At 41.1% G+C, this 23,066-nt stretch overlaps 1 protein-coding gene across 4 annotated transcripts in view; it reads right to left on the bottom strand.

Annotated features, from left to right (window-relative positions):
• RIMS1 (regulating synaptic membrane exocytosis 1) overlaps positions 1-23,066 on the bottom strand; it is a 337,498-nt gene that overhangs the window by 267,874 nt on the left and 46,558 nt on the right. Inside the window, exon 4 of one of the 4 annotated variants that reach the window (XM_059835906.1) lies at positions 19,529-19,580. The exons of the other annotated variants lie outside the window; for them this stretch is intronic. Within the exon in view, the coding sequence (XP_059691889.1) occupies positions 19,529-19,580 (52 nt within the window). The remainder of the gene's footprint in view (positions 1-19,528; positions 19,581-23,066) is intronic. 4 annotated transcript variants of the gene reach the window in all.

Genomic DNA, 23,066 nt, shown 5'->3' on the forward strand with positions numbered 1-23,066 from the left:
GTCGTTTCTGTGATACTGGTCACACGCTGATAAAATATTGGCTAATGTTTTTAAAGCAATACAAATGCTAATCTTCTACAGATTTTTAAATACTTTTCTTAAACACTGGCTGCTTTCTTTACCACAGGGTGGTGGGAAAGTGGTTTAACACTTTTGAACTGCTATCTCCCCCAAATAATGTAAACCTTCAAATCAAATAATAGTTACCTTGCACTCCAAAGAGATAATTGTGGCTTATAAAGATATTTTTGTAGATAACTCAACTCTTTTGTCCACAGAGGACCAGAATATTTTCTTGATCAGCTGCAATAGATGAAGCAATGATGTGTAACCAGCTGTCATTTTTACCAGAATCAAAGAAATTCTCCTTCAGATTAATATCTGTAGATTTTGATGTAAAAGAGCTTGTTAAATAGGCTCCCAGAATGGTCAATTTGCTCACTTAATTGACTCGGTATTCTTCCATACTTTTCTTAATTGGGTGAGTAGCTAGAATACAGATAATGCAGTATAAGGATAAAATTACATGCTGTGTAAATTCCGCTACAAAAATTATGTTAAAACAGTTCAGAATGAAGCACATTTCAATTATATAACTAAAAAAAAATCCATTTCAGTGACATTGCAAGTCTCCCTTTAACTGTGCCTAGCAGGAAAAAACAATGGAATAATGGTTAAATTTACAAATAACTTACTACATGTTATGGATTGAAATGCACAGTCAGGGCACCCAGAATAGCATTAACTCTGCCCATTGAAGACAATAGGTGACAATCATATGATTAAGTCATGTTTTGCATTTGTAGTCTAAGAAAAAAATTAACTGGATTTTTTTTCAAAAAAAAGCATCTCTCCTGGCTTCTATCACAACATGGCAAACTCAATGAAACATTGCTCTGAAACCACAAGATCCAAGTTAAAAAAACAATTTAAAAATATCAAATTACATCAAGACATAGCAGAATGGTGGTGATAAAGGCAACCTAAAAAAATCCCTGAGACGCTAAGAAGCAGAGCAATTACTGAAGCATTCTCTCCCATTCTACTACCTAGACAGATCTCTTGACTTTCTCAGATAACAGGAAGAAAATATTCTGCTCCTAGAAAACATTATCAGATGTAGACAGTATCAAACACACAGAACACCTTCTAATCTACTTTACTGCCCTGGAAATTAAGAAGGAGAGGTCATCATTCCTCTGGTGGAGAAGTAGTAAAGGCAGACTTGAGAGAATTTTTCTATACCGCAAATCACTCCATCAAGCCAGGCTGCCTCTGTTCATTCACTGAAGGCAACAAACACTTCCTCCCGCAGGGAAGATTCATGGAGGAATCTTCTCGAACAGCCTTTCTGACAGAAGTACATGTAGTGGGTGTATTTTAGCATTCCTCAGAGCTCAAGCTTTGTTACTGTATGATGTTTTCCAGCATCACCTTTCTAAAGGACTTGTACTCCTGGACAGGGTAAGTCCTGTCAGATGTACCTGTCTAGAGAGCTTACTTCATCAAGAACCTGGGGGTACACAAATGCAAAACCAAAATGTGGTCTAAGGCGTCATAGCCAACCTCAGTCATTTCTTCTGCCTGACTGCTGAAACAGTTTGGCTTGTGGCCATTACATACCTTCTTTGGTTAAACTTTTTAAAAAATAAATAAAAATCCCTGAATATCAGATGATATTCACAAACAGATTTGCTTGGCTGAAAACTCAAAAATTCTTTCAAAAAAAAATTTAAGGGAAGATTTGAGAGTAGCCCTACACAGCATACCAATTTTTTTTCTCCTTCTCTCTTGTATATAACCCCCTCTATGAACTAAGCAACCTGTTTCTCCCAAAAATAATAACAAAAAAAAAAACCCAAACCACAAATTGCTATCTCTATTTCTATTTTTAAATCTAAGCAAAATGCCACGATGGTAAGTGCCCTGTAAGGACACAGAAAGAAAATTACAGAAGAACAACACAGCATATCCCAACACAGCTTCGATCCCACATAACCCCAAATAAATTGTCTGCTTATCTGTTTAGGTCCTTACTTTGTACAGATCCCTGTATCTGAAGGCTGTTTCTCATCCACCAGCCCTTAAACCTTCACAGTAACAGGCCTGATCACCAGCAAGATGCTTTCACACAAGAGAGTCCACTCCTAGACTCAAGGTACATTTTAAAGTGCTTTATAGTTCAGAATTCAAATGCATTCTGTCTGAACATATGCGTGAAGTGTAAACGTGGTTGCTACTGAAATTAAAAGATTTAGAAGTCCTCTACACATCAGAGCTCAAATACCACAAAACTTCATTTGAATACTCCTACAATTAAAAAAAAGATACATTTCCCAACCTTCTGGCGTTAACTATTTCTTTTGGTAAAATCTTGTATTTTAAGTTGTTTCCCTTTTCTGTGAACAAGTGTTGGCAGACTGTTCCAAGCTTGTCACCTCACTGCAGCTTATCTTTCATTGGGCTTCTAAATCAGCAAATTCCTACACTTTAAATACTAACAGAAATGTAGTTTCGGGTGCTAGCGTACTAAGACTTAAAAATACTCACAATATCATGAGTATTTTATGTGAAATATCATCTCTCATTCATGCCTCCCCAGCTACTGTAACTGATGGATGGGGATTTTCTGTGTGCTTATTTAGTGCTGCTGTCCCCCTGGTCTTAAAGGTCTGCTTCATGTAGATGGACAACTTGTGTACATTTAAAAAGCAAGTTATCATCACCATCACCTGAAGCAAAGTTTCAAAGTCTTAAAAAGCAAAATAATTTAAAACCCAATAACAAGACATTTTAACATATCACCATTGCTTTAAGACAGAATTGTCTGACCAACTGAAAGCAGTTTCCTCCCTCGAAGCGGTTTTGAAATCATGTCTAGAAGGGTCACTAATTCCACAGGTATCCAAGCTGAAAAATCAAGAGAAAAATAAATTGCTTATAAGCCAGCACCTCTTCTTTTAGAACAGAGCATAAGGTTAGTATTGTTCCTATTTGATTTTCTTTCAGTATGACATCTTTTAATCAGACAACTGGGTCCTGGAGAAGCATGTGGCATGGCTCATCTTTGTTGCTAATCATCAAGATAAACTATCTTTTCCCAGCCCCATATGACAAAAAAAATTACTCCAGGAAATGAATTATTTTCAGAATCTGGGAGGTGCAGAAGCACTTCCATGACAAGCAATGTTCGCAGAGCTTCACAAAAGTCTACTGTAAAAGACAATCAAGCTGCTTAAAGAGGGAGCTTTCTAGTGCCTGAAAGTGCATGAAGGATGTAAATGAGAAACCAAGCTTCAATTTCTGATGGCAGTCCTGAAGAAATTACACTTGATACATGGTGTGCTCCTTTCTGCAGAGATTTCCAACTTTATAGCTTTATGAAGCAAATACTACAGAAGGTATATGAGATTTGCTAGCTGCCTCTACATCACACTGCAGATGCCATACACCAGATCAGGGATGGAGAATAGTAAATCCCTGTAGGGAAGTCCACAGAAGGGCCTCCTCAGGATTAGGATCCTTCATCCTCAACACAGGAGGAAGCTCTCCAGAAAGCTTGTAAGCAGCTTTCCATTCTCCTGTCTAGGTTTCTCACAATCCCAGAACCTCTGCATCTGACTGTACAGTTCCCAAAATCATGGTGGTTTTCAGCAGGGTCTTTCAACAGGCTTTTTGGTATCCTGTAAATCAATAGATACATCTACTTAGTACAAAAAAATAGTGCATGTGTGAATTAGTGTAACTCAGACACAGCCTGTGTGTCCAGACTGGTCCCTGGTCTGTTCCCTACGCTCTACTGAGTCCAAACATGGCATATTTGAGAGCACTCTTGCTCTGGAAAAGGGAGATCAAAGTTAGCCTGGCATCTGCCAGCTGGACACACGCGACCCTCTCAAGGGTACGGCTGTCTGTAGGCAAGAGAAAACACAAACCTGCAGTTCAGAGATTCTTGACTGCTCTTTTCACCTTCCAGTGCCACAGCCAAGACCTTCACACGCCACTCTCTCCACACAACCCAGACTCAAAGCGTGCACCAGCTAACACGAAGGAACTTGAAAGTTACCCTCCACTGAGGCATGACTGGGAGCATTCCTCTTGAGGCTCCCACCAAAGCGTGACCTAGTCTATCCCCCAGAAAAATGTTACATGTGGCAAGAAGAGGAACCCAAACCAGTCTCTCCACCCTGGTCTGGTTAAAAAAGAAAAAAATACCAGCCAGAACTAACAGAGATGGAAACTGAGAAGAAAAAAGAGCAGTTGAGGACATTTTCCCAGTCATTTTGGTGGAATATGATCTTCCCCATCCATGTCTCTGTTTTGCTCTGCCAGAGCAGCAGCCCTTGCAGTGCTCTGGACTCCTCCGCCTCAGAGCCACCTATTGCCTCCAGCTCCTGATGGGCCTGAGAGCCCTAAGTGCATCGCTGGCAGTGCCCTCCCTTCATGTGCCTGGATGACTTCTTGGGTCCTCTGCTCATTTCCTACCGGCTGATGCAACATACAAGGCTAGGCTTTGGACAGCTTTATATAAAGAGGCCTTTGGGAGAGGTCTGGTGTACTAGAGCCGTGAGAAAAGAATGAAAGAAAAAGCGCGGGGGACTGAAGGATGAGTGATGGAAATGGCTGCCAGGCCATGGAAAGCAAGGCAGCTGATATCCCAGCTGGAATGATGCAGAAGTCTAATTCCCACCAACCTTAACTGTGGAGTATTAATTCAGTATTATTTGTCCTTTTTGAGACTTTATTCTTCCGTCTTTTGTTGGTTTTACTAGTATCTTAATACTCTTCATTTTAATGTCTTTGTACTAATAACTTAATACTGAATAAATTTATTCTGGAAAAAATGTGAAGTCAAAGAAGTGAGGAAAGCAACAAGAAATGGGGATACCCTCAAACCTAGAAAGGGGAACTGGATTGAAAAGGTATGCAGGACACAGTGAGGAGTGTTTTTCCTCAAGGTCTTGCATACTCCAAAGATTCACCTTCAATCAGGAAAAAAAAATGGAAAGCTTATTATATAGAAGAACTAAAAAAAAATAACTCCCACCACCTCATTCACCACATAGACAGCGAGATGGAGATAAATGTGACAGGAGAAGAAGTGATTTGGGCAGAGACTCCATGGACAAACTTAATAATTTAAGGGCAAAAGAAAACTACAGTTGTTTGCAATACCGTATTTCAGTGCATTTAGCGGAGGTACATTTACAAATCTGTCTGGATGGCAGATGCTCTTATTGTCCCATGAAAAAGCTAGAACAAAAAGCTTGGTTTAAAAATGTGCTAACAAGCTTCTGAATTCTGAGTGGGTTGGTAACTGGCTGTTCAGGAAAATGTCTTTGGTTGTGAGGTACCACGTTTTATCTGAATTCTAGGGTAGCCTTAACTGCTCAAAATTTATCCTGGCCTTAGGTTTTACATCTCAGTATACTCAGGTTCATTTTGTTACGAGCCATTAGAAATAAAAGGCTCTAGGATATGGGCCCTCTTCTAAGAGGATCTGTTGTATGAATTGGTGACTGATCTCTCCAAATGAAGAGCTGTCAAAAAGAAGAGGATACTGCAATCATTTTACTTTCATTTAACTCTTTAAACCAACAATCACAGGGAGCAAAGAGACATTAATGACTCAGGTTTATTATTTAATTTTATTATTTTATATGCATTATATTTTACAAAAATACATACCTAATATGTATTTGTATAAATTATATTTATAAAATAAATAAATATATATACTTACACACACACCCCTATATAAAATGACATTTTGTGTCCCACAGGCTGGGATCAAAGCTACACTAGGTTTTTACCCAGCAGCAGTTTTCCATTGCAGACATCACTGAAGAAAGATAGTTGATGCTAAGCTCAGCAAGTCCCATGTTTTTTACTTGGATGTTTTTGTTCTCAGTGATGACCATAATGCCATAAATGTTTTGGGCGACCCTACCTATAACTACAGCAGAGGTTTTCCCCTCCTCACCTCCCTGTGGAGGAGCAATGGCTTTATTTTTCTAGCCGCAAAATCCCATGCAGAAATACAGATGTTTGCCTCAAACAACATGTGAGGTATGACCACCAAGTCCAAGTGCCTCAGATGGCCAGAGCACGCATGGCAAGTCGCATCAGATGATTTCATTGCAGGCATACAGTGGTCGCGTGTGCACTCTGCTGCAGACTCTCCACTGACTTCACGGTAAGTGTGAAACGTCCCTACGCTGTGAGCGAGCGTCTGGCCGATTACTAACACACAGGGGTTTTTTGTCCAGGATTTCCAGGTATCTAACAAAAGAATACCAAAGCATCCAGCAGTCCAGGGAGAACAGCAGCAGTCCCACGGACATCCCAGTGAAAAATGCCAATTCTTTCCTTCCCCATCTCACCCCCAAACTGGATGAAGCTTTGTAATATTACACCTAAGCAATTGACTGAAAAAAATGATGGTTTCTGTTTAGTAGGAAGGCTACAACTAGGGGGAAAAAAGGTGGATTTTTGTTTAAGCCCTTTCACATCAAAGAAGGTTGTGCTAACAGAACACACAGCAGGAAACTTCTGGTATTGCAGGATTTAAACCCATGGGTTGCATTTAAAATTCTTCAGGTCTGGAAGAGTCTAAGCCCCCGTATAACCCCTAGCACAACAAGCTTTAGACCCTGAATCACAGTATAATGACAATAAAAGATTTCTCAGACCCAATAGTTGGGCCACAGATGCACAGAGCCTTCTCTTACAGGTGAACCCATTGGTTGGGGAGCCCACTGCCTTAGTCTCGGTTACTAAACTGGCAAGTTCATGCAAATTCACTTTACTCAGTAGAAAGAAGGATTACAAGACAGTGTTTTCAGAAGCACAAGATCCCATATTTATACATGATTTATGCTGCTAAGGAATCTAAAGCAAACATAATTTTCTCCAAAACTTGAAAATATTTGATCTATAAATTGTTAGAAAAATTATAAAATAAATGCATTTATACTGATTACACCTTTCCCCTTCCCTAACACAGACACAGTTTAGAATTAAAAGGTATTTGTAATCATGACACTGAACTGAACATTGGTTTTGCAGATTTTTCACAGATTGTTAGATTCACACTCCCTAATCAAGAACCCTAGTTCCGTGTTTCCTATGGTTCAAGGAGCTAAAAAACACACACACTTCCATTCACACAGTATATGCCTTCATTCTTCCTACTCCCTTTCCTTTACATCCTCTTTCCATTTTCTCGTATGTCCCCCTGGGCCTTCAAAATTATTCTTTACAATGCAGCAAATAATACATTTTTTCCTCCATCTAAACCAGCTTCTCTTATGGTTATTCATTTTTTTTCTGTAGTAAAGAACTATCAGGACTGCAATATTTGCTACAACAAGCCTAGTCTTCAACATCGACTTAGAGGAGTACATGAACAGAACAGACACTTTTGTACTTGATGTTTATCAAAGTTTTCTTGGATCAGACAGTATTATCATCCTCCCCTCCATCACCCAACAGGACTGTGCCTTACGCTTATGTCACTCACACTATGAAGAAAGCCTGGCTGTCACTCTCCAGCCCTGTACATTTGCAGAAAAGCAGACATAGGTCTCCCAAAACCCACACACTACTGAAAGGATAAGCTCTATGCTTGTCAGAAGTTATTACAATAGTAAATACAAACAGAAGGAACTTCAAAAGAATGCAAGATTTAGTCTGCATGACACGACTTCATGCTAACTCAAAATGGAGAAGGTGCTTATAGGGTGCATGTGGGGTCAGGCCCTAATTTCTGAATATCAAGGAGGGCAACATGCACCCTTTCCTTCCTCTGAACCGTCAGAGAGGGCTAGGTGCTAAAAGCAGGCTGGGAAACGCTGCCATGGCACATACAGTGCTGCTGTCTGCCAGCAAATTCAGGCGCTCTCTTGCCTCTGTGTCAGAAATTCCTACCCATCTCCAGTTCTGCTGACACCAGGCGCTCTTATGGCCTCTGTGCTTGAACTATGTCTTCAATACATGAAAATATGACAGTTCTGCAGTATCTTCCAGGATCAACCAGATGAAGGCTCTCCAAATGAAAAAGAAGCAGCTCGTTAGCTTACTGCAAAAGGGTCCAATACCCTTCTTCATAAAACCACACAGGGAGATACTAGTTGTCTCAAACTCTACCTGCTCTACTGTAACACAAGAAGAAAGGGTCAGTTTTCCAGGAATAAAGGATCCTGAACCAGACTCTACAGCAGTTCCAACAGAATAAGCTAAGAGCCCTTACTGTGGAGGGTTTCCTTATGGTTCTCCTGAAGGCATCTAGACACACTTTTCCTGGAAGTCTCCATTACACCCATACAAGACAGAACTACAAGGAGAAACATGCTTAAATATGTACTGTCTTCACAATGAAACAGGTCCTTTGGGAATGATTTTCAAAAGTGTTCAGGCTTGAAGGAGACTTTTGAGTGGGCTGACAAAGTCTCATTAGGCACCTGAGAGATTTCAGCAAAGAGTCTACCTGCCTTTATTAAGTCGTTAAACAATGTCCAGCCTTTTGTCCTTGTATCTAGGCTACAAGCAAAGACAGAACACATAGCTACCTAAAAGGATGGAAAAGATAAATAATCTGGGTTACAAAATAAACTTCACTACTTCTGTCTCTCAGAGCATCTTTACCTTACAGAGAGAGACTTGACTCCCATAACTTGACTCATCCTCATCTGAGCCAGTCACCCAAGGTTTCTTTCATAGCCAGGAGCGACAGGCACATCTAGGAATATCTCTTTTTTTTTGTATATCCACTTTAGACTAAGCCATAGGCACTGCAGATACAGATGTACCTATTCCTTTCAATTAACTAGTAATTTTTTCATAATCAACTATGCTAGAAGCAGCCAGTGATGCTGCAGATGTTTACACGTAGACTGATGGATCCTATTTCAGTTGTCTGGATAGCAGCTGAATACTACTCAGTTAGCCAGTACTACCAGCTCTCTTCCATTTTCTTTTGCTGACACAGAAGCAAGCAGAAAACCAGAGGAGGAAGAAGCAACATGTGTAAGAAGCAGCAATGAGAGAAGACGTTGGCTAGAAAGTGGATTGCCAGTGAAGATAAAACATGGAGAAATGTTTCTGCAGGTACATCACTCATTCATGCAGCGGCCATGGCATTTATGTCACAGAGGTATTTGCACCTTGTTTGGGTTTTTAAACACTCAAAGAAAGACAAAGAATCAAATACGGGACTACGTTTTTTCTGATAAATTAAACTATTTCTGTATATAGATGTTAACACTGGATTGTAAGAAATAGCATACAAACACAAGAAATACTCTACCGGGTCAGACCAATGATCCATCCAGTCCTATATTTTGTCTCTAATAAAAGATGGCAGAAGAGGCTATGTAGGGAGAGCACATGAGCTGGACTGCTCTGTGTAGCCCCTTCCCCTCATTCCCCACAAGCATCCACTGCTGTTATTTGGGGGATGCAAAACAAGATGGGCCCCCAACAAAATTGAGAGGATATTAGCTATATCTGAAATGTCACTGAAAGCTGTAGCCTGTTACATGGGGAAGCTGCCAAGTTAAAAATAGAAACTGCCATTCTGACTACAGCTGTGAGATGCATTTCACTCATGGGCTGGCTTTTATCTGTTTTATATTTTATTTAAAAGGATGAATGCCTTAAAAAAAACCCTAACATTGTAAAATGTTACCTATTTCAGAACACCAAAACCTGCAGTGCTGACTGCAGAGAGAAATTAAAAACAACCACTATATTGCAATACATATTCTCATCAGTAGTAGTTCAGCAGAAAGCACTGTGATCAATCTGCTGCTGCTGCTTTTCTAGTTTCTGACTGTGGTAGTAAAAGAGATAGTTAGAAGCCTAAAAAGGTATCTTTAACAGCTGCTCTTCATGGATGCTTAGCTACTAAAGTGGGACTAGTCTGCATGTGTTTGAGTGCTTTCAGGGCATCATATTCCCCTATATAATGTTTAAAGCTGTATATAGACAGCTATGTATATAGTGTAACCAAACAAATCATACCACTCATCTCTAATATCAGCTGCTCTCCAGTAATAGACAAGGACTTCAAGCCAGCCTCCAAAAATCACCCAGCTGAATGGCCTTAAAATAAACAGACAATGCATTACCTGAAACTTCTGAAAGATGAAATATCACTAAGGTGGAAAGCAAGTCCAATACATTTGATTTCTTCCTTCTGTTGTGAAATGTGTCTTCAAAAGGAAGAGAGATGGTTTTAAAAATTGTATTTGTACAGCACTTGATCTTTCAAAATGCAAGGAACCAAGTACACTCATTCAACACCCACATAACTTCTGAACAGATATTTTCTAGGCACCTGTAAATCAATTCACTTGCATACACTCAATTAACTGCATATGTACGTATGGATAAGAGAGGTTTATCCACCCCATGCATGCAGCTGGGTTTGAGCACCTGGTCATTTCTGCATGCCAAAAGAGAAATCGGTCTACAGCAGGAAGGGATATTTATTGGTACGTGAGACTCTGCCGGTCCAGCTCCAGGAGAAAAAGCAACACACCTGGGCAAGTCATACCTCCAGGCCAATCTTGCATGCACTAATCTCTCAGCAGGTCACATACAATATTCTTTCTTTAAGTGTGTATTTTTCTTTGATGTACATATATTACACTTGTTAATACTAATGAGAGCACTGAGAAACTCAAGAACAAAGGGAAACCAGCACCCCAAGGGGTATGCACTCACTCCTGGTGAAAGCAGTGACTGCAATACTTCCAGCTGCCTGAACTAAAACACGAAACCTCCTGAAAAGGAGATGAAGCATACATGCACTTTCATTGGAACACTGCCATAGTGAAGTTTGGCTTAAATATATTTTAATCAGAGCTTCTGAAAAAGCTTCAAAGAGCCTACAGCGTACAATTTAATTAGCTATTTGTTAGAGAGAGACCAGGGTCGCTTTGAAATTCTGCCATCTGATAAGGAACAAGCACATCCAGTCCGAGGTGCTATGTAAACCATACACACACAGTTAAGCCCTGACTTAACAACAAAGAACCTGCCATTTTCGGGTGAAGTCCTTCAATTTAAATGCAATGGCAGACTGGACACAAACCCAGTTTTAAATACCATGCCCCAGCCAGTACTAGATCAGCCTGCAGTGACAGCTCTGTAGATTTCTGAGCAGCAGTGAACTGAATAGGCCAAACTAGAAGAGATGGAACAGCTGATACAATAGCATTTACTGACACACAGTTTCAAATAAATCAGATTTATAAATTAAAAATGGGAGTCTTTCAACCTGCTGTAACTTCCCCACTAAAATAAAATCTTGTTGAGACCATCTATTAGATTGGCAGTCATTGCAATTTTAAGAGCAAGAACACACAGGACGGTTTGCTGCTTCTGACACTCTCTCTTCTTGAAATTAAACTTTCGCTGTCATTTATGCCTTAAAAATACACAGTCCAAGAATATATTCCCTACTCACCTCAAAACTTCCCTTTTATCAGGGGATCAAGACCCATTAATTTCCTACAACTGCTTGTTTTAAAGGTGAAAGACATACTTCAGATGGTACCACAAACTGGAGGGCACTCCTTGAAAGTGATCTATTGCCTTTAACTGAACACAGAACTGCTAGATCTCCACGTTCACAAACTGGTGGGTTTGAGGAGAAAAGAATTAAAACATTTTACTTTATTCTAAGCAACTCCTTTTAATTAGATGCATTTAGCACACATCTCCTCATTACATTCATCATGCCGTATTTGAGCAGCTTCTCGAATCACTTGTGATTGCACAAACGTGTCTTCTGCAAGAGCCTGAAAGGCGGCTGCTGCTGCTGGCTCCACCTCTCAGCTCTGCAGTTTTTATGAATGACTAGCAATCACTGACAATGAATGACTGCCAACTGCCCACTCAACCCTTTCTACTCTTCCCTGCACGTACATACTAGAGAAGCAAACAAGCTCCGTGACTGCAAATGAGCCTTCAGCACACTTTCCAATGTATGGCATTCATCTTTCAAAACAGGAACTAAATGTTCTTCCGGATACTTAGAGTATAGAAATTAAATATTAAAAGCTTATGCAACATCCTTTTTCTTTTTTCTTTTTTTTTTTTTAATCCAGATAACTTTTTAGGCATTTAATCAAAGCGAAATTGTCTTTTTCTGAATGCTTCACTGCTTCAGCAACAAACAGGAAAACTGGAATTAAAGAGCCCTTACCTACTTCCAGCAAACTGAGATTTATCTGGACCCAAAAGATAAAATCTGTCAGTTGCTTTGCAATACTATATTGGTAATGTTTCAACACAAAAGATAGATACTTTCTATCCAGAAGGCAGTTACTCCTATACCACTAATTTCTTAATTTAATGGATTCATGAAAACAATCAGTACTATTTTGCTTGTTTATTACAATGAGAATGGCCTATAAAGAACATTAAATGCCACAGTAGTTACCATGATAGCCCAATCAATCTAAATTTGTGACTGTAAGCAGAGGGTAAAAAACTCACACAGGAGAAACATTTGTGTTACTGATTAGTTACTAAGGCCAAATGTAAATCAAGAAGTAGCTCGCTGCATGCTCTGACGTTACTCTGTTATAACAGAAAATAAAATAAAAAGCCAGGTATGCTCTATTGCATACTGCTTAAGATGCCTTCTCAATTCTTGCAACCCTGCAGCCCAGTATTGCCACTGCTAGGAAAAAGCCACAGGCTTTGCACCGAGTTTGCAAGGCCTCGGGACCAAGGCTTGTCAGCTCTGCTTTGTCTGAACTTCCCTTGGCCTGTCTTCAGCTTTATTTCACTTGGTTTAGCCGTAATAGCAAATAACAGAGCTTTGTATCTCCTGTTATCTAGAAGGGAAAACGGAGGTGTTTGGGACATGCGAAGAAGAATGAACCTGAACAGCTTGCAATTAGCACATTCAGAAATATGCAAGTGGCACAGATACGGGAATGCTTTCACTGAGCATTATTCAATCAGGAAAAATATAAAGGATGTAGAACAGAAACATAGAAAAAGTTGTCAGAAGAGGCAGTGTTCAATGTCTTCTGCATGCCTTAAGCTCTATTCAGCTAAAACAATGAACGATTGAAGAGATCTGAGCACAATAAATGACTATCTAGAATACAAGTCATCATTTTGAGTATATGTAAAAAATGGAAAATGAGATACTTTCAGAAGCAGCTGATGCTGAAGCTTAATGTCATGTCCTAATGCCTAACAGGTTTCAAGAATAAACTTAAAGGTGTAATGTAACACACTGGCAACTTACACACCATGTTTCAGCACAACTATTGCTCAATAATGATCATGAATAACACAGGTATAGGCTGGGGAGGGAAGGGACACGGATCCTAAAGGGATCTTACCAGTATCTTTAAAGTACCAGCAAATTTAAATCATATAAAGCACTAATAATTATTTTTAATCTGAATGTGTTGATAACCAGACAATAGTACACGAGTTGCAAATCCCATTCTCTATACACTTTCTCTAATTGAACTGGGCTAAATGAAGTTCCTATTCATGATCTGCTCATCTGAGCATGAAGAAAAAAATGGAAGTAGTAATGTATATAGTGACAGAAGTATTTCAACAGCTTTATCTTCATATAAAGGGCTTGACTTCAGCTGAGACCCATGAAATCATCACAAAATGTATCAAAAGGTTTTAGTGAACTCCTCCTCAGGTGCTATGGCCTAAAGCAAACTGTTTCCCCTTCTCCAATTCCCAGCAAATACTGATACACACAGGACATGTGAAGTGGTGTGAAATGGATGATGGAGCCAAAATTTCTTTTGCGTCCTGAGAAACAGTATTAAAACAAACTCTTAGCAGTGATTTATTTTGTTGTGGTTTTGGTTTTGGGGTTTTTTTAAAGCTGTCTTGCAAAACAAATAAAAATACGGGGACAAAGAAACAGAATAATTGTCTCTCTTCTTAAGGAAGATCAAATGGCTACAAAGGAATAGAAGTTAAGGAGGCCTGAAGATGAGCACATTCATACCCAATTAGCTTGGTTTCCATATCCAGTAGTATTAGATAGTCTTATAAAAGATAATCACCTCTTACTATGAATTTTGCCTTGCTTACTTATATCTTCACACCATCACAAGCTACCATGAAACTACCATCAGAAAACCAGAAGGTGACAGTGGCAGACACAGCCTTTGAAGATCTCTAACCCTGTTACAGCTTGCTACCTTTCCCATCCCACCACACTGACATCCATCTGTAAACAAAGCATGTCCTCCACCTAGATGTTTGCCATGCACAGTTTGTGAGAGGTCATCAGTTTGCACTGGCTGGTTTCTAGGCCAGGTACCCAAAGGAGACAATCAACCATTAAGATTCTAGTAGTCAAATAAGACTTTTATTACGTAGTATCTGCCATCATTTTTGCTTCTGACACAAAAAACCCCAACATTTTCAACACAAGAACAGCATTACTCAGTTTTGCATCTCTCATGGTCATCCTCCAGCTTGAGGCAAATCTGATGATCCCCAGCTGACACAGGTTTTTCACTCACTACCCCACAGAAAGGAGCAAACAAAAGGGCAGGGAATGAAACCAGCCAAAGCTGCTATCTGAAACAGCCAACATGTCCCCAAATTTGTTTACATTTGTAGTTGCTTCTCCTGGATATATTGCATTTTCAGTACAGGCAACATGATTTCTTAATACACTCATGCTAGTTCTATTCATAGCAAGAAAACCTCAGTAATTCTGCTTTTTCTTTTGATCTATTTTTGCAGGTGTTCTGATGCTGACATGATTAGGCTGAGAACATACTTCTTTGTCTGAAAGTAATTCTGAGGCAAGACCAAAAAAACTTTATCACTGCAAGATCTGAAACACCATCAGTCTTAGGGACATAATTATGGATTTTTTTCTAAGCTATTTAAGATTCTTATGACAGATCATGACTAAACAGTGCTAACCATTCTTTGACATCCAATTCAAACAGCTTTTGTTATATGATCATGGAGAAAGCCAACATGTTAGGCATTGTAACATACTCAGGAAGACAGATATTTATGTTCACGTGCCACAAAATCAGCTCTTCAATTATTCTTGATTACATCTATGCTGCCCAGTTGGATATAGTTGAGAGCTGCATTTAGATTTCAGTAGGGGACATTTATTGTATGAATTATTTGCAAACTGTCAAATACCACCGTTGTGTTTGCCTAGAATACATGTATCACCCTTACTCCATGTCTTCACTTCAATAGACATGTAATAATTCAGCTATTTGAAGGGTTGTCTCCAAATAGGACAGCGACACTGACATTTTGAAAGCTGTTTTTTCCACTTCTCATGCCCTATTCTCTACATAAATGATGTAAATGGAAGTCACTTATTAAATCCTTCAGAGAGATGCATTCAACATGAATCCAGGCAAGGGATATGTGCATGAATATGATTACAACATTTCAGACCGTGCTGGTTCTGGACTAAAATAAGATCTGTGAAGCACTGGGGAGGCAGAGAAAAGCAGATACAGTGGATTTGTGTTTTTTTCTTTTTCTCCATTGAAATCCAAGTATTTCTTATTAAAAAACCCTATATAATACTTGTCAATAGTGAACCACTTTTGTGGCCTCTATATCCTCTGTGAAGACATATTCCATGTATCATCTCCACAGAACTTATTCCATACTTAATCCATACTTGCATACTCCTACGCACACAGGATCACAGGATATTTGAGGTTGGACAGGATCTCTGGAGATGATCTAGTCCAACCCACTGCTTACAGCTGGGTCAACTCTGACGACAGATCAGGTTGCTCAGGGCTTTAGCCAGTCAGTCTTGAAACCTCCAAGGACAGAGACTACACAATCTCTCTGGGCAACTACACACTGCTTTACTGTCCTTATGGTAAAAAAGCTTTTCCTTAGATCTACTCCGATTCTCTCATTTCAGTTTATGCCCAATATCTCTCATCCTCCAACCAACACAATGCTTGGAATAGCCTGGCTCCATCTTCTGAATAAACTCCTCATAAGTACTGGAAGGCCATTAACAGGTCCCCCCAAAGCCATCTCTTTTCCAGGCTGAACAAGCCTAGGTCCCTCAGACTCTCCCAGGGCAAATACTCCAGATCCCTGACCATGTTGGTGGCCTCTGCTGAACTCACTCCAGTTCATCAATATCTTTCCTGTACTGTGGGGTCCAAAACCAGATGCAGTATACTAGATGATGCCTAATGAGCGTTGAGTAGAGGATAATCCCTCCCCCTGATCTCCCCACTGCTGGGTGCTATTGGCCTTTGCTGCCAAGGCACGCTGCTGGCTTATATTCAGCTTGCTGTCTGCTGGGATGCCCAAGTCCTTTTCTGCCAAACTGCTCCCAGTCAGTTCACAGCCCACACTGTTACATTCCTTCCCAGATGTAGGAGTTCGCACTTGCCCTACTGAATTTTATAAGGTTCCTGTCAACCCATTCCTCCAGTTTATCGGGGTCATTCTGGATGGCAGCCCTGTCCTCGAGCCTATCTACTGGTACCCCCAGGATGGCATCATCTGCAAGGTTGACCAGATGCATTCTGTTGCCTTTTCCAGGTCACTGATAAAGACATTAAATGGTAGAGACCCCTGTGGCACTCCACTTGCCACTGGCCCCCAGGCAAAGTATGAACCATTAATCACTACCCTCTGAGCCTAAATATACACCAGGTTTTTACCCATCTTGTTGCTAACCCATCCAGAGAGCAAGGTCCTAATTTGGACATGAGAATACTGTGGGACACCATATAGAAATTCCTGTTAAAGCCAAGGTCAATGACACACACTGCTCTCTCATCCAAAAAGCTAGTCGTTTCATCTTAGCAGGCAACCAGGTTGGTCAGGCATGATTTACCCTCAATAAATCCATGCTGACTGTTTCAATCACCAATTTGCCCAGAAACATATTCCAAATAGACTCACTCCACGACTTTCCCAGGGATTAAAGTAAGGCTGGCTGGCTTGTAGCTCTCTAAGTTTAAATTTTGGGCTTTTTTGAGGATGGGTACAAAATTTGCCTTTCTCCAGTCAACGGAGAACTCACCTGATCTCCAGGACCTTTCGAAGATGATAAGACAGCAACCTTGCAAGGACATCTGTTGACAGAAGTCATAAGCCTCCACCCTTCCTCAACACATGGGTCTCCACTTATATCACAACTGTCCACAGACTCTGGCTGCCCCATTTTGCACAATCAGGATATTCACGCTCTTATCTCTCCAGGGTCTCTGTGAAGATCCCATCAATCCCTCTTCTGTCTTCCCTGGTACCATATACTTTGCTCATCTCCTCCCGCAGCTCTATAACTTGGCCACAACTCCCCATCCAGCACACACATGCAGCAGGCATGGCCACCACCTCCGACTGCCCCAGCCTTGGTGAGAGGCACTGGGCACTGCCTGCAGTCTGCCGCCTGGAAAGCAGCATCCCTCCCGGAGCTCTGCCTGAGCAGGGGCCTCTGCTGTGCCAGGGGTAGCGGCTCCAGTTTCAGCTGGGGACCAGGCTCTGTGGTGTGTTACCACTGTAACTGATGAGTCCCACACTGCCTTCAGCAGGTTCATGGTCCCCTTTTGTGCAAACCATAGCTTCTAAAAAGTGCACCCTGGTTCCCCCACTCTAGCAGGTACACAGCTGTATCCCCAGCACTAGCTGAACATGTGCTTGATCCACCCTAATCAGGGGTTGACCTTTCCCAGAAGCAACCTGGATCTGATAGTGCCATAAAAAGTCCCCAAAGATCCAGAAAACAAACCACAAACTGCAAATGCCATCCACAGCAACAGCCAGAGCCGGGACCCTGGCACATGCCCTGCTGTGGTCTCCCAAGGCCACTCGATGAGCAGACAGAGGCCCAGAACACGCACCAGCACGCTCCTAAGGAATGCTCTTCTGCTCCCTGCCCCACCTGGTCCCTTCGCTTGAGGCACCTCCTGAAGCTCTCCATCTCCTCTGCCCTCCCCTCTGCGGGATCACCATCCCACCCAAACATCTCCAGCCACCCGAGATCCTGCATGCCGCCACCGCATCCCAGTGATGGGTGCCTGCGCTGAGGCTCCTAGCTGACCCACAGGAAGCCATCGGTCATGGACTGGGGGCTGAAATAGCCTTTATGGACAGGGAAAACTCACCGGACCATCCTTCTTCCCAGCGATGAGGAGGAGCTGTAAATCCCTGCTGCCCCTGAGGCTAACACGAGCTGGGTCCCTCCACAGGGGCTGTCCTACCACTGCACTGCTTCCCTGGGCTGTCCCTGCCCATCGAGCAGGGGGGCTGCAAAAACCTTCTCCTTCAAGTAAGATGTTTCCTTCAACACCCACAAAACATTTTGAAAATTAATTCAGCTAAACCAGAGCATTTCAGGTGAACTCGTGAGTTGTTTTTCAGCATTCTCCTAAACTGAAAACTTCAGCACAATTGGAAAAGTAAGTACCTTTTTAACCACTGTTACCCTCCTGGAGCCCATGGATGGGAACCTGAATCGATTTTCGGCCACGTGCTGCACAAGGAAGAGCTCCTTCGCAGCAGTGGCAGCCATGGAGGAACTGGGGCCCACAGACAACACGTTTCAAGCAGCATGGTTTTTTATACTAGCTGACAAGACTCCTCACCCGAGAGATTTTGTGAACATTATGGGGCTTCCTTTTCATTTTGCAGAAATATTTTAATTTAGAACTCAAATCAGACTGAAGTATATTGAAGAACAAGAAACCAGGGTGGCCATTCTGTCCAGCTCCCCAATGTTTATGGACATTCAGTTCTTTGCTTTTAGCAGATCAGAATGGGCCTCCAGGTGCAAAACCAGTATTGAAGGTCTGGAACAAGAAATGCAAATGAAAGGGCATTAACTAAGCCCAAACATAAACTTCTGACGACATAAATATGAACAGGTATGACTCTGGGTGAGGAAGGAAGAAGAGGAAAACTCTCTCATGCAAGTCTTCAGGCAGAACGTTTAGGTCCATAATTCGTGTTAACAGCATGTCAGGTATGGTGGCTACAGACACATAGTAAGACCAGGGTACAAGTGCTACAAAATGTAGTATTTGTACCGCGTAACCATGGGTATAAATATTTTATGAGCTCCAACAGGGCCTAAGAACATATTGTGGATTGGGTAGAACAGAAAATGATGCTTAAGGAAGGGGAAAGTGGGTCTTGAGCACTCGAGTCCTTAATCACCCAGCATGTGGAAAAAACCATCAAAACAATTCCCTATCATATTCTCATGACTGATTAACTGGCAGACAGGGAGGGAGAAAACACAAAGACTCACCCCTAAGTATTCCTTACACCTGGCTTTACACAAAGTCAGCAGCAGGGGCATTTTAGACATGTAACCGAACCTAACTCTAAAAAGAAGGTAATTACACAGAAATGGAGCTTATACAGAGAACTCCTGCAGATTGCAGGGTATTATTTGGTAGCTTTGTAGCCTATCAGATGCCCCAGCCCCTTGCCCAGTGCCAACACAAGGCTTATTCCTGGGTCAAGAGATTTCCCAAGAAATACACCCTACTCTGCTGGCTCTTTAGGTTGCTTTTGTTGACGTTTGCAGCCTCTGCAGGCAGCTGTCTCATTCCCAGAATGTCAGTCTCTATCTCTTGTAGTTTACCAGCAGACATTGCTGACTTCACTGAGGCCATATTTTGCCAGTTAAAATTTTAATTCAAGCTAGCTGACTTCTCCTAAAATTTTATTTCTCTCTAGTGAAACCTGCCACACAATACTAGACCATATAAGATTCACAAAGAAGGCCAACACCATCCTGACCTGCATGAGGTGGGGGCACTGCCAGCAGGTCGAGAGAGGTGATCCTTCACCTCTGCTCAGCCTGGTGAGACACACGTGTAGTGCTGGGTCCAGTTCTGGGTTCTCCAGTACAAGAGAGACATGGACATAATGGAGCGGGTTCAGCGAAGGACCACAAAGACAACTGAGGGTCTGGAGTGTGTGTCATAAAAGGGGAGGCCAAGAGAGCTGGGACTGTTCAGCCTGGGGGAGAGAAGGCTCAGGAAGATCTCATCAATGTGTATAAATACCTGATGGGAGGGTGCAAAGAAGACGGAGCCAGCCTCTTCTCTGTGGCATCCAGTGAATGGACAAGAGCCGATTGTCACAAACTGAAATACAGGAAATTCCTTTTAAACATAAGAAAAAGCTTTTTTGTTATTGTGAGGCTGATCAAACACAGGTTCCCCACAGAGGTTGTGGAGTCTCCATCCTTGGACATACTCAAAACCTGACTGAACATGGCCCTGAGCAACCTGCTTTAACTGATACTGCTTGAGCAGGGGAGTTGGACTAGACAATCTCCAGAGGTTCCTTCCAATATTAACCATGCTGTGAGTCTGTGTGCACTGTGGTGCCTTGTAGGTATGCGTTCCACAATAGTTTGTACCACATGAAGATTTTTCTTTTTATTTTTAATGTATATGCTTTGTTTTTCTTTACAGAATCAGGCTAGAAATATAGCAGGACAGCACAGTAAGTTCCAAACTGTGTTCATTCAGGAAAACTGTTCCAGAAGCTGAACACGACTGTACCTTCAGATGGTGCAGAAAGTTCATGTTTCACTAGTACGTCTTCAGTGGTTGTGTCTCAATTGCTTATACTTACGAAAACATAGCCAGGAAGCCCCAGAATACTACCATCAAAGTCTCCTCGTTGGCAATGTACTTACTGTAATACCAGTCATAGCCTCTACACTCAGGTCCTGTGGGGGAAGGAGGGAAGAGGGGTCAAATCCCTCATTACCAGCTAATTGCACACTTCTGCATCCAGTTCTGCATCCAGGAGCCTGGTGTATCCCAGGGGAACAGGTCAGGAGACTAGTTTACTGCTGTGGTTGATAAAAGTGCATCTTGCACCCAAACAATAAACTGTCCCGTACATTATTTTCTGGTAAATGGTGGGATAACTGGTCTGTGCTTTCCAGGTAGCGGCAGAAACTGGAGAAAGCAGAGAACAGCTCAGAAGGCCAGTAGCAGTTGCGACAAGTTGTCAAAGGTAGAACCAACTTAGTTTTTGAAAGCTATTTGACAAATAAAAAAGACTAACAACTTCCTTTTAATGAAATCCAAATTTAGCTGTAATAATTAGAATTTTTATAAAAAGGAAATTGTCTTCCAAAGCGAAGACTGGCACTAGTTGATGTTGTCAAATTTGACAGCATGAAATCATAGAACAAATGACAGGATTCTGCAGCTGCTAAATACTGTCAAATACACTTTACAAGTTTTTTTCTTATACAGTCATTAATATGAGGCCCTGCTTTTGCAAGGAAATGCCTCTCTTCCCAACATACAATTTGGACAAAAATGGTTCTAAAAGATTCCTCACCGTTGTTAAGATGGCTTGCTGTTCTTTAAACATTTAAAAGCCCTGGTCTGCACACACGCTGTACCAGAGCCCTAGGGAGTTGGCAAGAGTTTGGAAACAGCTAGGACATTTTACGAGCAAGTTCCTACAGCTGTTCTGCATGAGGGACCGTACAACCGCACGCACCAACAGCCAAGGTACAAGTTAACCCGTCTGACTTTGTGCTGAAGCAGATGAATGCAACCACAATCCACTAAGGCAGCACAGTGGCTGACTGTGACCTTCTGCTGGCAGTGAACAGCTAGTGAGAAGTAATGTTTTAAACTACTCCAGCTATACGTATTGAATTTTATTTTTCTATGTATAAAGGAAAAATATATAGTAAATTTGCGTAACAAATATTGTGTGTGTGAACACACACCAGTATAAGCCTGATGCAGATTAAACTGCTGTAGCTGTGCAGCTAGATACCCAAGTTAGCACATATTTTCAAAAATTTAATGAAAATACAAAAGATTATTAATATATTAGGCACAAATCCTTTGAGTAATTATACCGCACATAAATTATATTTAATATTAGAATGGCAAAAAAGTGTTATATGAATTAAAAAAAACCTTGAAGTTTCTTTTCATTGATGTTGAAGAAAGAGAACTAAAATCAATCTGACAATAAAAATAAAACCACTTCGAGAAAAGCATATGCTAGCAAAACTTGTAATTGAACTATTACTATTTTTTTGCTGCACATTCCATCTGATTTGTTGAAAACCATTTACAATTGAATGTTTCAAAAGTCAAAAATGTAACTACATTCAAGGCAGCTATGGCAAACTTGAGTGGTGTTCTTGCCTTTTTTTTTAACAACCCATGTCAGTTGTACACAATAAGAAACAAGTCCTGCTCCTTACAGTCATTCTGCTCAAGACTGTCTTAGACAATTCACTTGCCTTGACTAGGACTGCAGACACAACATAATTTTTTGCAGACCTCATCACAGCAGTTTACTTCACCATCTACTAACTATATTCATTTCTGCCTCCAGACATCATTGTGGATAATATGACTGTTCCTAGTCTCTCTCAATGAAAAAACACCAGCGCTGCTTTAGATCAGTTAACACTGGAAATGACTGCAATCACCCAGGTCCTACGAGTGCTCCTCTGCTCCCAAGCTCTAGGAGGATTCTCCCAGCAAACATCCCTCCCCCTATCTCACTGGCAAGGCAAGGCAATCTAGTGTCCTGAAAACACCTTGGACAAGTCAGGCTTCCACCCTGTAACACTGTGGTCACAGCAACAGAGCAGGTAAAACACTCTTTCAATATAGCTTAGACATGGAGAATTCATCGGTGACACTAATACAGAATGCACGACGACCTTGTGGAGATATAAAAAAATGGGAAAACATAAAATGTAGAAGAACAAGCATTTAAATTAAAAACTCAAGTTGAATGCTTTAAACAGAACTCATAGATGGCAAATAGAAGAAATCTTACCATAATCACTTAAAATTAAGGAAGGTTTCCTGGTTTCTGCCAGGTAAGAACCTGAGCAGGAACACAAATTCAGTTCCAAAGGAACGTGGGTTTTTTGTTATTTTATCACTAATAGGAAACTACGTTCTTCTTTAGAAAGCACTTGTGCATCGTTATCACTACGTTGTATTTATTTTTTATCTGGATCAAGATATATATTACTTTTATAAAATCACCTCTTCCTATGAAAGATGAGCATG

Source organism: Gavia stellata, chromosome 2, assembly GCF_030936135.1.
Source record: "Gavia stellata isolate bGavSte3 chromosome 2, bGavSte3.hap2, whole genome shotgun sequence".
NCBI classification, from domain to species: domain Eukaryota; kingdom Metazoa; phylum Chordata; class Aves; order Gaviiformes; family Gaviidae; genus Gavia; species Gavia stellata.